Raw genomic sequence first — 14,018 nt, forward strand, 5'->3', positions numbered from 1 at the left:
TGCTTTAAAAATATAAGCGTTAGATTTAAAGAGATAGGGGTGAGAAGTCAAGGACTAAGAGAGACTGGTCCTGAATCAAGAAGCTGTGACTGTCTTGACAGCACCCCCCGTTAAGACAGTCACACGGGCAGATGCTCTGGAAGACTCCTGGAGAGCCCTCCTTTGAGGTTCCCTGGGCTAAACTCTTCCTCAGACAGAGCAAGTGCTCAGGGAAGGCCAGCTCTGTTGGTTCTGTGCTGTGAGCAAATTCTCTAAGCTCAGTAGGCCTCAGTTTCTTCATTGTGCAGTGGGGGGTAATAGTGGTATGTGTTGGGAGCACAGCTTTGAAGACTGAGGTAAATGATTTTAAGATAAGCTTACTTATATAGCATGAAATGTATTTCAATTTTTTTAGAAAGTCTGTTATTAACAACCATGAAAAGGCTTTGGGAGACAATCTGCAAGCTTTAATTTTTTCTTCTCATGGCTTCAAACAAAATTTTAAAACTGTTTGAAATTAAACTCCCAAAATATTTTATTTTCCAACAAGTTGTGTCTACAGAGTTTGATTTGATTCAACAATGGTTGAGAAAAGAATTCTTTCAAAGGTTTTGCAACTCAGATTCTTTCTGAGAGCAGTTTGCTTACCTTCCATAGTCCTTTGTTTATTGAAACAAGAGTATTCTTTATTCTCTTGAACGTGTTTCAATGTCCCTGCCATTGTGGGTGTCTCCATTCTGTGGCATTGACCCCCGGGGGCTGGAATTTCCCAGCATGGAGCCTGCTGATACTGTGATGAAACATGAGTGTGGGGCTTCCATTGGGCTTGACTGGCCTTAGTCAGCAGGCACTTGTACACAGAACAGTACCAACTCCAGCTTGCCCAAGCTACTGTAGTTGCTTTTCTTTTAAAAGTATTATCCTAGGCTTCCCAGGTGGTACATCCTGGGCTTCCCAGGTGGCGCAGTGGTAAAGAATCCACTTGCCAAGCAGGAGACGCAAGAGATGCTCATTTGATTCCTGGGTCGGGAAGATCCGTTGGAGAAGGAAATGGTCAACCCACTCTAGTATTGTTGCCTGGAAAATTCCATGGACAGAGGAGCCTGGTGGGGTACAGTTCATGGGGTTGCAAGGAGTTAGACACAACTGAGCACACACAATTAAAGTGAACCTTTAAAAAAAATAGTTAACCAATATGAATATTATTTGGAAGCTGTTTATCTAAAAAAGAAAAAGTATTATCATCTTTTTTTCTGTTCCTGTACCCAACCTAAATTTTCAGAAGTAAGAAGGGTGGTTGGTGGGGGTGGAGGATTGACGGGGAGTAAAAAGTAGCTAAACCTGATTGTCCAGGCTTGAAGTAAGTGACTGTGTGACCGGCCTGTAAAATTTGATCCTAGCTGCTGCCTTCTGCTTACTGTCTCTCAGTTGGAATTTGGTGGGGACCCCTCTGAACAGCCTTTTTGAGTCCTCACCTTCCAAGATACTCTAGATGCTACACAAGTATCTCCCATTCCCAACAAGGATGCCTTTGACTGTTGTCCTTGGGCCTGAGATTGGCCACTTGGCTCCAAGCAGAGTCTCTAGCTTGACATTTTTCACTGAACTGTTTGAAGAGCAAGACTCTCAGTTGTTAGAAGTCAGGCTGGGGAAGCCCCCTGCCAGAGGATAGGCTCCCCTGAGTATGAAATATGGTAGCAGTACTATGGAAACCAAGTTTTGTGGAAGGGCGCTTTTGTACAGAAGACATATGTGAACTGTAAAGAAGCACCATTTCCCTTCCCTGGATTCTCTTCATGAGGAAGATTATATATAGTTAGCTGCCTTGTCTCATCTGAATATTTCTCTCGGTTTTTGTTCTTGAAGGACTGCCACCAACTCCAGTCCAGTTGCTCTATCCAGTGTCCCGATTCAGCAATGTCAAATCCCTCCAGCACCTTTGCCGATTCCGAATCCGACAGCTCGTCCGGATCGATCACATCCCGGATCTCCCACTGCCTAAGTATGATGGGGTCTTTAGAGCCGGAGCAGGAATGGAGGGTTACTTAAAGTGTCAGTGAGGCCTGCAAGTGGAGTGTACAGGCAGAGCCTGGCAACTCCCAGGCGTTCATTTTTCACTTCTCCTGCGTCTTAGCACCTACCTTAGAAATGTCACAGTACAGCCAAGAAGGAGGAAGGTGTGTGCGTGTGTCACTTTCCCTTGTGCAGACTCTGTGAAGAGTAGAGTGGAGATGGTAAGAGTGAGGGAGACAGAACTATAATAAGTGAGAACGTGGGAATTTTCTCAAGTTGGCAGAGACTCTTTGGTGTTGTCTCAACCATATAGGGAATGAAAACAAGGGAGGGTTGAATAAAGGTGATCTTTCTTTTTTAAGTTCTGTATAACACTTGTGTGTACCCTTCTTTTGTATTATTCGTAGGCCTCTGATCTCTTATATCCGAAAGTTCTACTACTATGATCCTCAGGAAGAGGTATACCTGTCTCTAAAGGAAGCGCAGCTCATTTCCAAACAGAAGCAAGAGGTGTTGGAACCCTCCACGTAGCGAGGGGCCCCCTGCTGGTCACCACCAAGGGTATGCATACTCCACCTCACTGTCCAGCCTGGTCTCTTCCTGGGCAGTTATCCTGCACTGGGCCTTGCCCCCTTCCTCCCACCCCATGCACATATCCCAATCCAGGCATCTGTCCAGAGAGTTGCCACATCTGATCACGGAGTCCCAGGGGGGCACATACCCCAACAGGGAGAAGAACAAATAGACAAGAAAGGCTTGAGTATTTGCAAAGCAACATGCATGCTAATCACTGAATATATATAAAGAGGAGGACATAGAAGTGCAGCTGTTGGACAAATGACATGTAGAGCAGGAAACCAAAGGGGAAGAAAACTTCATCAAAGGGAACACAAAATGCCCTTAATTGCAACAGGCATGCACTTCAGTGAGAGTTCTACTATCCCATGGCTTGGAATATGGGGATGAGGGAAAAACAGCTTGCTCTTCTGTTTAAAATTCCATCTGGGCCACCGAAAAGTAAATTGGTGAAAACAATAAATGAATTAACTAAGGGATTCATTTATGTAAGAGTGTATCCCATTGCTATACTGAGTTTTATTTATTTGTTTTCCCATAAAATACCTTGGAATACTGGTTTGTACAGGTAGATTCTAATTAGTCTTGGGGATTCCCTGGTGGTCCAGTGGTTAGAACTGTATGCTTCCAGTGCTGAGGGCTCCAGTTCGATCCCTGGTTGGGGAACTAAGATCCCCACATGCCTCGGAGCTCAGCCGAAAAAAAAAGTCTTAAATTACATTAATGTGAATATTGAAAGTAGAGGTAAGTAGGGAACAGAATTACCAGAAAGTGGTGATTTTGGTAGTAAGGGTTACGTGTAAGATCTCACGTTCTAGTGATCTACTGCTGGTGTCAAAGACTACCCTTACCCCCTCTCAGTGGGGAGTGTCCTTTCTAAGCACTGAATTCTTCTAACCTCATCTGTTTCTAATCCCATCCCCCATACAGAAGAAAGGGGGAAAACCCATAGGTGGGACAGCTTTAGAGTGGAAAGGGGGCTTTAACTCTTCCCACCCTCTCAGCTCTCTTCATAATGGGAGAGAGTGACAACTGGTGTTTTTGTTCCGTGGGTGTTTTGGGGCCATGGCTCAGATGACCCCAGCTATGTGTCTCCTCTTGGCTCTGGATGTCTCTGATCCTGTGCTCTTGAGGGGAGAGCATGTGAGCCAGGACTAGCCAGGGGAAGAGGAATGAAGAGAGATCAAGAAATGGTAACTCCGGGAGGCAGTTAAGTTTTAACTTAAAGGATCCTGGGCTGGATGTGCAGTTTCTGTGTCAGATCTTCAGTTACAGGCATACCTGGGAGATGTATCACGGGTTCTGTTCCAGACCACTGGAAAAAAGCAAATATCACAGTAAAGCAAGTCACATGATTTTTTTGGTTTCCCAACGCATATAAAGAGTTTTGTCTACACTATACTGTGGTCTGTTAAGTGTGCACTAGCATTATGTCTAAAAAATCTACATACCTTAATTTAAAAATATTTTATTGCTAAAAAATGCTAACCATCATCTGACAACGTGGAGTTCCCACAAACCTTCAACTTGTAAAAGCGCAACAAAACAAGTTAAATGAGGTTTGCCTGTATTGGCAAGTTTTGTGCACTCAGAAGTGTCTCCTAAAACATTTAAGGGCTCTTTTGTCTAGGAGGGTTTCTCTGTTTGGTGGCTTTGCAATGATTAGGGTAGGGAACTAGGGGGACCCACCTACTCATCTGCACTGTTGAGGAATAATTGGCACTGTTCAATTAGAGCACTGCTTCTGTAGGTGCTGTGCCTTAGGGGGAGCCTACACAAGCACATGTATATTCAGAGAAAGGTTAGGGATGGTGGGGACTGTCCACACTTCATAATGCAGGGAATAAATGATTATCATGGACCAGAGAAGTTTTAGGGTGAGAGGGGCTTGGAGGCCAAAAGAAGTGTTTGATAGATTTTCCTAAGAGTAATCAAACTTATTCTGTGTGGTTCCAGGGGGCAGGGCAGGAACACAGAGTAAGTTATAAACAGAGTTCAGTCTCCAGCTTTATTTCTACTTTATTTTGTTTTTGGTCGCACTGCGCAGCATATAGAACTTTCCTGACCAGGGATTAAACCTGTGCCCCAAGCAGCAGAAGCTTGGATTCTTAACCACTGGACTGTCAGGGAAGTCCTCAGTTTATCTTTAGAAGAACCTTTTGAACAGATCCAAGTATGGAATGGTTTTCCGCAGGAGTTAGTGAGTTCCCCATTTGTTGATTCAGCAGACCTCTATATATTAAGTAGGCAGTATGAATTGAGAAGAGAGTGCTGAACAAGATAGTCAAAGGCCCTGTTCTCACAGAGCTGCAGTTCTTTAGGGAGGATAGCAACAAGTGAGTCAGGGAATAGGCTAGTTTCAGTTGACTGTGCATGTTGTGAGGGAAATTAAATTGGGTGAAGTTCAGTGGTTAGTGGTAACATGTCATTCATACTCAAGTTTGAATGATCAGGGAAGGCTCTTGTGAGGAGGTGGCATTTTAGCTGAGATTTGAATATCAAGGAGTTAACTGTGAGAGGACTTGGGAGCAGACATTCTAGGCAAGAGATCCTCTAAGTACAAAAGCCCTGATATGATCAGGCATAGGCTGGGGCTGGCCATTGGTCATGAGCGTGGAGGGGCAGTCATATATTAGTAGAGGATTGCACTGAACTCCTGGGGTCTCTTTTTTGCTGTGACACTGGGGTTGTAGCTTGTAGCAGAGAATAAACCACCCTGCTGTGCTTGCTCTGAGGACCTCTTGAAAAAACAAGGAAGTTCTCTTGGGAACACTTCCCAAGGGAAAGGCCTTTTAAGCTATGAAATTTGGCCATTAGGATTTCTCGTTGGTCAGACTTGTTTTAATTTCAGAGTTCTTAGTGGCCACTTGGTCTGTGCATGCTGTTTCCTGGAGAATTTCTTGCCAGGGCACTTGGAGTTACGGGACAGAGTGACAGCTGGCACAGTGCCCTTCTTGAATCGGAAGGTTAATGCCACACCGGCCTTTGTGACGATATGTCAGCCCTCTTCACTGGCCAGAAGCCGCAGGCTTGCAGCTGTTTCTAGCCTGACTCGCCAGGGATTCCTCCAGGGACCCGGTTCCTTTTTTTGGTCCCTAGAGCAAGTGGGCCTTAGGGGAGAAGCAGAGGGGAAGAGTGAATGGAAAATGAAGGGGAAAGGAAAAGAGAGAAGGGAAGCGGTGTGAGGGGCATCTTTATCTGTCATTTTAGGACCTTTTTTGGTGACCAGGTTGTAGGCTGCTCAGGTCTCCATGACAAAGGCCACGCTGCATCCCCAGCCACCTGCAGTGTTTGTGGAAGCACTGGGCTCTCCAGGCTCCATTCTCCCTTTGAGCTGTGCTCCTCTACCTCCAGAGGCTGGGCTGTGACTCCGTTTTGATTCCACTGTATTGAGCCACTCTAATTTTCCTCTTTTTTAACCTAGGCATTTGGTTGCCAAGCTCCAGTTTTAAAGAACCAAATGAAGCCACCATGAAAAGGAGAGTGAAGAAAACACGAGGGAGTAGGAAGGATTGGGATCCTCTGTGCAAGAGACTGGTTTCCCTCACCACCCTGGGGCTTGGATGAAGCACACCAGCGGACTCTGAGCAGGGCTCCACCATGTCACATCCAGCCCTGTGCTCCTGGAGCTGGATGAACTCCCCGGGAAACCGGAAGAAGTCTCAACACTGTTCCTTTTTCAGAAGTTTTGTTTTGTATATTTGCATTTCTCGGTACAGAAGACTCACCCTAAAGGCAACTGGGGTTTGTGCCCATTGGATTGGAAGTGGTGCTGAGGGTGAGCAGGTCTTAGGGAGGGAAGGAGAGGAGAGCAGGTTGCCAGTGATGATCATTCAGCTGGTCCCAAAGGCAGAATTCCAGTCTTCACATTGACCTTGAAGAAGGGGAAAGGAGTCAAGAGTGCAGATCAAGTTGGGAGTTTCTAATTGAGGAGAACCTGCTTCTCTGTAAGCATGGGTAGCTTTAGCAGGAACAGGAAAGAAAGGAGGGTGGATAGTCTTAAATAGAAATGCTGGACAAAACCTGGCACATGGCCCCACTGGGGAAGTAGTGACTCCTCATATACCTTCCTTCTAAGGTTTAGGAACCTAATTTCAGAATCACCTCTCATAGAAGCTATATTCGTTCTGTTTTACTGAATTCTATGACTTCATGTTAGCCCTGTTTCTCTCCCCTCAACCCCTTCCCTCGAGATAACTTCATTTCACTCTGGTCATGGTAACATCATTCCTGTTGCTTCTACCAGCTGTCAAGGCAGTAGTATTTTCATCACCTGAGCAGTTCAGAGCTCCAGTCCCGGGCTGCTGCCGTTAATGGAGCGTGCTTCCAGATTCTTAATGGCAAACGGTACCCATGACTTAGGAGTCAGTGTTCCTTACCTCCATATGTCTGTCAGCTAGTAAGAGGGAATGTGGAGGAGGGTGAGAAAGGAAACTATTGTGCTCTTCCTAGAGAAAGCTCCCTCATGGCTCAGCTTTAATGGGATGTTTGAGATCAGGGAGAGGGAGGAGAGCATTACAGCTCATCTTAGGTTGGTCTGAAACAGGAGGGAGCAAAGGCTTGTTTATTTTCCTGAGTTCTTTCTAGCAACTCAGACATTTTCCTGAGTTAGATCTTGTTTGCCCTCCTTTCATTGGGAAGTCTGTCAGATGCTGATTTGAGAGCTGCCTCTTTTCCAGATAGAAGTAGAGGAAGAGGGAGAAGAATTCCAGTGCTTTTCTGAACTGGGCCATTGTCAAATCACATAGCAGTATGAGTTTGCTTTTCTGTAGAGTTACTCTGGGGAGAAGTTTGTTATTAAGATGTGAAAATTGAGCTGTTTGATCTTTATTACTCTTTTGCAGTAAGTGTTCCAGTACACTGCCTCTTTTGGTTCCCCTGTGTTTAAATCTGCCTCATCTAGTGAGATAAATAATGTCAGGTTTGTGGTTTCCTGATGGTTTAGGGTGAGGCCCCAGTGTTTTGGTGGTTTATAGGACTGCCTCACCTGGAGGCATCGACCTTCTGCCTTACGTCCCGTGTGGAATGACCGTTCCTCCTTTTAGCTGAATAGGGTGGAAACTTGCATTGTTACCTGGCTGTCAAGAGGTAATGCACAAAATGAGCTTTGTAGCATAAACACAGCCCACCTCTGCTCTGTTGTTTGGCCCCTCTGCTCTCTCTGGCTGTCATGGTAGTATTACCAACCAGTTAAGATAGTGATCCCAGGAATTGGCTTAACCAATGGGTCTCACCTCTTGAATGTGCAAATTAACTTGCCATCTTGCAGAAAGTGCCACCCACCTAAAGCCTACTGACTGGAATCTGTTGAGATCCTCAAGTGGCTGTTTTGCAGCTATCTGAAATCTTTTTTTAAAAAATTACGTTTTAGTGTGCACTTGTGTGGCTCTAGGCTAGCTACTGTGGAAAACGCAAGAGGTGGAAGACATATTATCTGGCCTAAGGGAGCTTTTAGGTGATGGCCACATTTAGAGAATGACTCAGCGCAGCAAAGGAGAATCGAGGGCTGGCTCTAAAGAAATTCAGAGTGGCTAAGTTCATGGAAGGCCAGATGGTCTAGGAAAGCTCTGGAGCTGTGGGACTTTGGTTTTTAGGTGAGGGGAGGACACTGAGAAATGCAGGAACAAGAGCACACAAGCAGATACCTGCACAGCGTGTACTGAACAGTGCACAGCCCCAAGTTAGAGCAGTGGCATCAAAGAATCCTTTTTCTGCGCTGTGATCTAGACCAAAACTTCCTAGTCATCAGGTAGATGTGAATGCTGAGAGGTTATGATGGCAAGGTGGAGCCCAGAGCCAGAAGTCAGCCAGGGGCCCCTGCCCTGCCCGTGGCTGGGGGCTTCACTGCTCTCAGCATAGCCAGAGGGAGGGAGGCAGAGCCCTGGACCCTTTGTGGTACCAGCGGTTTCCACTGGAGGATCTGTACTCAGGTACAAAACCAAACCAGCTGAGGAGGCGTGACCCACCCTCAACCACCGTTCTTTCTCCTGCCGGGAAGGGTAGTGTTGACCATGTCTGTGACCTGTCTGTGCATGAGTCACAGCCCAGGCTATACCCTACTTCTTTCTCAGTAGAGTGGCTACAGAACAGAATTGTGCCGGAGGAGACAGGCTCCATCCAGAGGTGAGGAGGAAGGGCACCGGCCCAGTCAGTCAGCAGAGGGAGCAGGAGCAGCTGGCCGTCGTCAGCACCTCCCCTTCACCCGCCGGCCGTGCCCCTGACCCTCTGCCAGTTCTGTGTGGTGCTAATTGAAAAGCAGTCTGCAGGAGGAACTCATTCCTTTTTGGTGGTTGCATTTTCAACTCACAGACTGGAAAAGGCTCTCACTTCTAGGGACCCGTCATTGGTTGTGGCTAGGTGATGTCAGTACCTCGGATCTGCCTGTTTAACCTTTGCTTGTTTATGACTGATCTACTGTAACCTTCCTCAGGACAGGTGTGAACCACTGTGATCTAGTGACAGTTACTGCTACAACTTGCTATTACTTGAATTTCGTGTGCTGTGGTCACACAGGAGTGAGGAGGTATGGGGTCTTTGGTGTGGGACTAGATAAATAGGTGACGACTAGGTCTTAGGGACAGTTGGCAATGACCTTGGTCTGGTTGCCTGCCTGTGCCTAGATACAGTGAGTGTGACATCCTGGAAAGCCAGCCCGGGGTGGCAGCTCCCAGCCTCGTGAGGGCAGAGGCGTAGTGGGGAGCCCATCACCACAGTTTCTTCTGCTTTCATGCTTGTCGCTGGGGCTGATTCCACAAGCCCCTTATTAAGGTTGGGAGTGACGTGGGAATGGCCACAGAACCCCTATGCTTCCAGAAAGAACTGGCGAGAGGCAGGGTGGTTAGTGTTCCCAGATCCAGGGTGAGAGACTACAGCAAAGCTGGGTGCCAGCCTTGAAGCCCTCACCCCGGGACCCAGAAGAACATGGCCTGCTTGAAACCCTTGACCCTGGTAGGAAATGGCAATTGGAGGAACTTGCCCCCTAGGTTAGATTCCCCGCTGCCCTGCCACCTCTCCCTAGGGGTTGAGCCCTGAAGTTAGAGGCCTCAGCACTGGGATGTACAGCTCTGCTGCTGGAAGGAGGTCTGAAAGTCTGTGTGTGTGCGTATGTGTGTGTCTTTATTTGCAGAAGTCTTGCCACTAATGGGGGTGTGGAGAGCATCTCCACTGAGGGGAGACCTGCTGTTTGTTGTCCACTTCTAAGAGAATTACATGCCCCTGTCCCTAAGGGAGGAGCTTTTGAGTTAGACATTTTCCCTATGGGAATCCTCTTGGTTTGGTTCGTGGGGAAGGGGGAAGTGGAGAAGTGATTTTTAGCTCTAATTGTCGACACAGCTGTTCTTACACGGAATTTGTGCTATTGCATACATGGAGCCATCTTTCTTTTCACTGCAGCAGTGTTTATCAGTAGTTCAAAATGATTTATTTGCTCCTGGGGAGTAAAACCTTTTTTATTAAAAAATAAAAAGAAAAAAAAAAGCATGCCCCTCTCCCCCCATGATAGCTATAGGATTATTGGGCCACACAGCTCAAGAAGGCAAAGTCAAATCTGCCAGTCCCCATGATCTATCCTGTTTTGACATTAAAGTCTTCATGCTCAGCACAAAATGGCAGGAGGCCTTGATAAGAGTGAAGCCTTGGGAGGTGTGAGGTGAGAGTTGGAGCATAGAGACAGAGGCACTGGGGACTCAGATACTACAGTTAGAAAAATAGAGTAAGGAACTGTATTTAAATTATCGATTCTCTATAATCTGCCAGGGAAAGACCTTTCTTTACATGCAGATTCCATATTGTCTTTGTCTTTTTCATGCTTCTTGACCTTCCTGGTAGGTGCCCCTGAATTCTTCCTGTTTTCCATCTCTGCCCCTTCTCCCATTCCTTCCCGCTCTGGTCCCCCTCCCAGGAAGCCAGTCCTGCATGCTGAGTCTGTGACATACCTCCATGCCCATTTCATCTTCTTAAGAGGGTACCTGGAATTGCTTCCTCCCCCCTCCTACCCCCTCTTTCAAAATGCTGAGGGGCAGGCAAATGGCAGCCAGTCTGGGCAGTGAATGTCTGCTCGCAGCTGGACTGCGATCCTAGTTGCTCCTGGAGATGGAGTGTAATTGAACTTAGGACACTTCTGGTCAGAACCCAGGAGATCACAAACCACACAGCCCCGCACTGAGCTGCATCCTAAGCCCCCTACTCAGCTCAGGTGGAGCGGGAAGGCTGGTCTGACTACTCCATCCCTGGTGCTCCCTTGATTGAACAGGGACCTGCCCCTCACTGTTAGGCCCAGAACCTTTTCCAAGGGACAAGCATAATCCAGGCACCGCTCTGTGGGCAGGCCTGTTGGAATGCCCAAACTGGTGCTGCCCGTGGCACAGCCACTGCTGTACATTTTTTGGTTGTTTTTAAGGAACTCAATGAAGAGGGGTGTCAATCTGGGCTCGGGGTGGTTGCCAGTTCTTCACCAGAAGGGGAGCCACATCCCCCTGCAACCACTTCCGTCCTCTTCTGCCACCCCACCCTCCAAGCCAAAGCGCAGCCTGGCTTTTGTCTTCCCATTTAGTTTTTCTCCTTTCCTCAACCTTTTTGTGCTTAATTTATTAAAATATTTGCTGTATAATTTATTTTCATAAACTATAAAAAATTACTAAATGGTTAAAATAGACTTGCAGGCCAATCTTAAATGGGGTGGGAGGGTCTGAGGGTGGGGTGGGGAAAGGGAAAGATGTTTTGATATAAACAAAACAAATGCACTTTGGATGTGTTTTGGTATTTTTCTGGGGCTAGATGGGGGGTGTTGGGATGTCCCTGTAGATTAGTTCCAGAATGGGGTGTCTGTATATACTGTATTAATAGGCATGTTGACTCTTGTAAAGGGACATTAGTAGCTGCTGCAGGTCCTGTTTGGAAAACTCATGTACAATTCCCGGTTTTTTGTAAAGTGTCAGTGCGGGAGACATTTGACTCTTGTGTTTGTATCTCCTTTTTATGATTGCTGTACTGACCCATGTCTTTTTGCGGAAGGGGTGAAAAGAGATTTGAAATAAAAATGTTTAGAAATTATTTCATGTTATTTGGGTGGTGGTTTCTCAGTCCCTCTCTCATCTCATGACTCCACACCATAACGACCCACTTAGGGTCAGATGGCCCACCCTGGCACTCAGGGAATCCCTGTGATGTCAGCTAAACAGATCACATCCAGAAGTGCTCTTGTCAGAATCAGAGAGATTGGAAAATTCTTGAGGCTGATGGCCATTGCTCATAGCTACTTTCTCCTTCCCTAGGAAGTGCAGGAGAATTTCAGACAGCTTTCTGGGCCTTTCTGCTCTATTTTGGGAGAGTTCATACTGCATACCATAATGGACATTCCTAGTTTATGTCTAGACTGGCAGTCAAGGTTTTTCATGAGTTTAACCTGTGTCCCTCCTGTCTTTCTAGCCTACTCCCTTTTGAGCGGTCCTCTTTGGAGAGGAAAGGACTAGAAATGTTTCTCTGATTGTGGCTACTTGGAGCCACTCAAATCTTTCCTCTTAACTTTCTCACCCAGTCTGTCTCCAAGTTCCCCACTTAGAAGGCTGGTGTGCTAACCTTGGCACATTTTGGAGAGTTTTCTGCAGTTTCTCTGCATCCTCATCGTGGAAAGCACACTCAAGTGAGCTGAAACCCTGGTTCTCAGCTGTGGCGTTGTCTTAGGGTTGATTAGAGTGCCCCAGGAAGGAGTCTCAGGATCCCCGCTGGCCCCACTCAGCTCACTCCCAAGTCACAGGTCCATATTAGGATGAAACAATGTCTTAGCAATGTTGATAGCCATTCTGTGAAGGCATGAACTCCTGATGAAAGTTCTCTTCCCTTCTCGAAGAAAAAATGCTCCAAACTGTGAAGTAAGAGGAACATTACAAAGGAAAGTGCTTAACTTGGAATCAGTAATTCCAGTGCTCTAATGTCCCCCATTTGGATACAGTTTGTCGATCATAAAGATCTTTGCCAACACCAACAGTCAAGAGTGTTAGTGGGCATTTCTTGAAAGTGAAGACATAGGTTTTCATCATTTCAAATCAACACTGTTCATATTAGTGACGATGTGTGAGGTTCGTTGGGGAAGAGGTACTAGTCCTCTCCGGCTTGAGTGATAAAGCCATAGAAGAAAAGGCATTCTTTTGGAAAGAGGAAGCCCCAAATAAAATAGTCCCTTCCCTCCCTCCTCACCCCCAAAACCTGAAACCACCTCCTTCAATTCCTGTGTTTCTTGTCTGCTTTCAGCTTCCACTTTCATTCTGTCTCACCTCAGTTGTGTCTTACCATGCCTGTTCCTAACCTACTTGAATTCAGTTATAAGCACATGGCAGTAACTGTGCAGGAGATTTCCTCCTCCATTGCATCTGTGTCCCCCGATTGAGGGTGAGATGGGAAAAGTGAATTTTCTATTTTGGTTCCTTTCCAGTCTCTTAGAGTGCAAGCATTTTGTGCCATACGGATTCTGAAGACCAATCGTTTTCTTCTGGTGCTCAGCCAAAGGCACTAGAGTTCACTCTAGCTCTGAAGAAGTACTAAAAACCAAGTTATTAATCTCTAATGGAACCCCTTCCCCAGAGGTTCTCAAGAGGAATTTTGACTGCAATTTCACTCTTGTTCACAATCCCCACTGAAGCTGGGACCTGTCATGCACCCCTCCTCCGTTGCCATGGCCTAGTTTAGACCCTTCCCCTTTTTCACCTGGACAATTTCAGCAGTTCCCAACTGGTCTTCCTGCTTCCTGTTTCCCCTCTCCAGTCCTTCCAGAATGAAGATGTGCTTAAGTCACTTCCCTAAATCACTGATGACTTTTAAACTAGATACGAAAACCTTAACTCCTCAACCTAAGATTCAAGGCCGTTTCTCCTGCTCCCGCCACACTGGAGGCACTTGGTCACAATGCATGATTTGAGGTTCCCAGATCATGGCATCTCTTCTCCTGACACTCCATCTTCCCTCATGCTGTCTTGTCTATCTGGAGGATCATTACTTCTTACCCTCTTCACCTGAAGAACTGCTATCCTTCAAGGATTTCCCTCCAGTCACCTCTAGAATTTTCACCAGCCACTCTCAGCCAAACAAATGCTCCTTTCTGTGTTAAAATATTTGTTCATGTGTCTGGAGTTACTTGACTATAATCTCTGGTCTGAAGGACAGAACCTATGTTCTATTCAGCTGTCTCCCTGCCTCCGGGCTGGCACAGTGCCAAGGTGTTGGTGCTTGAGGAAAGGTGAGATCAGCCCCCCTCCCAGGAGTGCAGCCTCATTTTCCTAGTCAGCCAGCCTTGAACCTGGATTTTCATCGTTTGCACAGGACAGTTTGGTTGTATGGAGTCATGGGGGTGGGGGGTTTAGACCCTAAATGTCAGGCTTCTTGAGAATTTTAAGGAAGGGATTGGGCTTTTGGTGGGTGGAGTAAAAGCATGGAGTAAGTGATGTAGCTGTAATGTA

General features: G+C 46.5%; 1 protein-coding gene across 4 annotated transcripts in view; it reads left to right on the forward strand.

Annotated features, from left to right (window-relative positions):
* The window catches only part of SOCS7 (suppressor of cytokine signaling 7), a 34,162-nt gene extending 22,543 nt beyond the window's left edge, over positions 1-11,619 (forward strand). For 3 of the 4 annotated variants that reach the window (XM_019981276.2, XM_019981278.2, XM_019981277.2), the window contains 3 exons: positions 1,846-1,981; positions 2,400-2,553; positions 5,993-11,619. In XM_019981276.2, the coding sequence (XP_019836835.2) occupies positions 1,846-1,981; positions 2,400-2,523 (260 nt within the window). In that variant the 3' untranslated portion in view covers positions 2,524-2,553; positions 5,993-11,619. Of the gene's footprint in view, positions 1-1,845; positions 1,983-2,399; positions 2,554-5,992 lie in introns of those variants that run through there. The other variant, XR_011562065.1, reaches the window with a different exon arrangement.
* The last annotated feature ends 2,399 nt before the right edge of the window (positions 11,620-14,018 follow it).

This window comes from Bos indicus, chromosome 19 (genome assembly GCF_029378745.1).
Source record: "Bos indicus isolate NIAB-ARS_2022 breed Sahiwal x Tharparkar chromosome 19, NIAB-ARS_B.indTharparkar_mat_pri_1.0, whole genome shotgun sequence".
NCBI classification, from domain to species: domain Eukaryota; kingdom Metazoa; phylum Chordata; class Mammalia; order Artiodactyla; family Bovidae; genus Bos; species Bos indicus.